This window comes from Chiloscyllium plagiosum, chromosome 13 (assembly GCF_004010195.1).
Source record: "Chiloscyllium plagiosum isolate BGI_BamShark_2017 chromosome 13, ASM401019v2, whole genome shotgun sequence".
NCBI classification, from domain to species: Eukaryota; Metazoa; Chordata; class Chondrichthyes; order Orectolobiformes; family Hemiscylliidae; genus Chiloscyllium; species Chiloscyllium plagiosum.
The window spans coordinates 62,062,094-62,063,908 of record NC_057722.1 but is presented as its reverse complement, the minus strand read 5'-3'; the positions used below and the strand labels follow the sequence as shown (position 1 = coordinate 62,063,908).

General features: G+C 48.1%; 1 protein-coding gene across 1 annotated transcript in view; it reads right to left on the bottom strand.

Annotated features, from left to right (window-relative positions):
* Positions 1-1,815, bottom strand: part of LOC122556127 (organic solute transporter subunit alpha-like) — a 33,542-nt gene that overhangs the window by 17,488 nt on the left and 14,239 nt on the right. Inside the window, exon 4 of the mRNA XM_043702602.1 lies at positions 79-152. Coding sequence (XP_043558537.1) covers positions 79-152 — 74 coding nt within the window. The remainder of the gene's footprint in view (positions 1-78; positions 153-1,815) is intronic.

The following is a 1,815-nucleotide window of genomic DNA, read 5'->3' as shown; positions in this document are numbered from 1 at the left end:
TGTGTCTGGGCGGTCTGTATTCAGTGCCTGGTATTTCCGATGCAGGGTCCCTGGGAGTGACGAGTGCTGTCCACTCACGTGGCTGCCACCATGTTGACGAACATGATTGCTCGAGGAACCCAGAGGCCAATGCAGGACACGATCCCGATCACCTTGGAAGGTAAGAGAAACAGTCACTGAGGGTTTACTCAGAGCGAGAGTGAAGAGTGTGAGGTACAGCTTCCACCAGGGGACCAACCTGAGGGACAATAGGAGCAACTCACTGCCACACCCTGGGAGAGCTCTCTCTCTGCCTGAACAGTCCCACCCAACCCCTGCCTCAAACTATAGCAATGACAGAGCTCAGAGCTGATAGTGACCATTCAGCCCCTCCAGCCTGCTCCACCATTTAATCTGATTATGGCTGGTCTCATCCTCACCCCCATCCACTTGCCTGTCCACTCTCTCTAACCATGGCACTGCTGCCTGGCATCATCAGTGCACTGGGTTCGATTCCAGCCCTGGCTGACAGTCTGTATGGGGTTTGCACATGGTCCCCGCGTCTGTCTGGGTTTCCTCTGGGTGCTCCCGTTTTCTCCCACAGTCCAAATTGCCCCGAAGTGTCCAGGGATGAGCGGGTTAGGTCGATTGGCCATGGTAAATGTGGCATTATGGGGATAGGGTGGAGGGGTGTGTCTGTATTCAATGCTTTTAAGAGGGTTGATGCAGACTCAATGGGCCGAATGGCCTCTATCTGGACTGCAGGGATTCTGTGATTATTAATTCAGAATCATCTCTCTCCCCAGTCTCTCAGTATCAAATGCACTCTGCGGAAGTGAATTCCACAGACACATGAATCGTTCATCACTGCTTTAATCTCTACCCCTTCGTCTGAAACTATTCTCAATTGCCCCACTAAGGGAAAGATGCTCCCTCTCAATCCCCTTTGTCAATTCCCCCTTCATATTTTGTAAACCTCAATCCAATCTTCTGTCATTTTTCGAAACTCAAAGGAGTATGGGCCGTAACTGTTCAGTCTCTCCTCAGGTTCAGGAATAACTACTTGTCCCCGATGACAGAAGAATCATGACTTGGGAAAAGGGCGGATGAATTCATTGGCGAATAATAGTGAAAATTTAAACCGGGGAACCGGGTAGAACACAGCCAATTTTACTGATAATTCAAAGTTCACGGGGGAAATAAGATGTGAGGAGGTTACAAAGGGACTGCAAAGTGATAGAGTCCTCGCCTTTCCAAATACACGTACATCCTGTCCCTCAGGATTCCCTCCAACAACTTGCCCATCACTGAAGTCAGGCTCACGGGTCTATAGTTCCCTGGCTTGTCCCTATCACCTTTCTTAAATAGTGGTACCACACTAACCAACCTCCAGTCTTCTGGCACCTCACCTGTGACTATCGATGATACAAATATCTCAGCAAGAGGCCCAGCAATCACTTCTCTAGCTTCCCACAAAGTTCTAGGGTGCACCTGATCAAGGGTATTTATCCACCTTTATGTGTTTCAAGACATCCAGCACCTCCTCCTCCGTGATATGGACATTTTTGAATATGTCACCATCTATTTCCCTACATTCTTTATCTTCCTTGTTCTTTACTACAGTAAATACTGATACTTGTTTAGTATCTCCCCCATTTTCTCCGGCTCCACACAAAGGCTGCCTTGCTAATCTTTGAGGGGCCCTATTCTCTCCCTGGTTACCTTTTTGTCATTAATGTATTTGTAAAACCCCTTTGGATTCTCCTTAACGCTATTTGCCAAAGCTATCTCATGTCCCCTTTGTGCCCTCCTGATTTCCCTCTTAAGTATACTCCT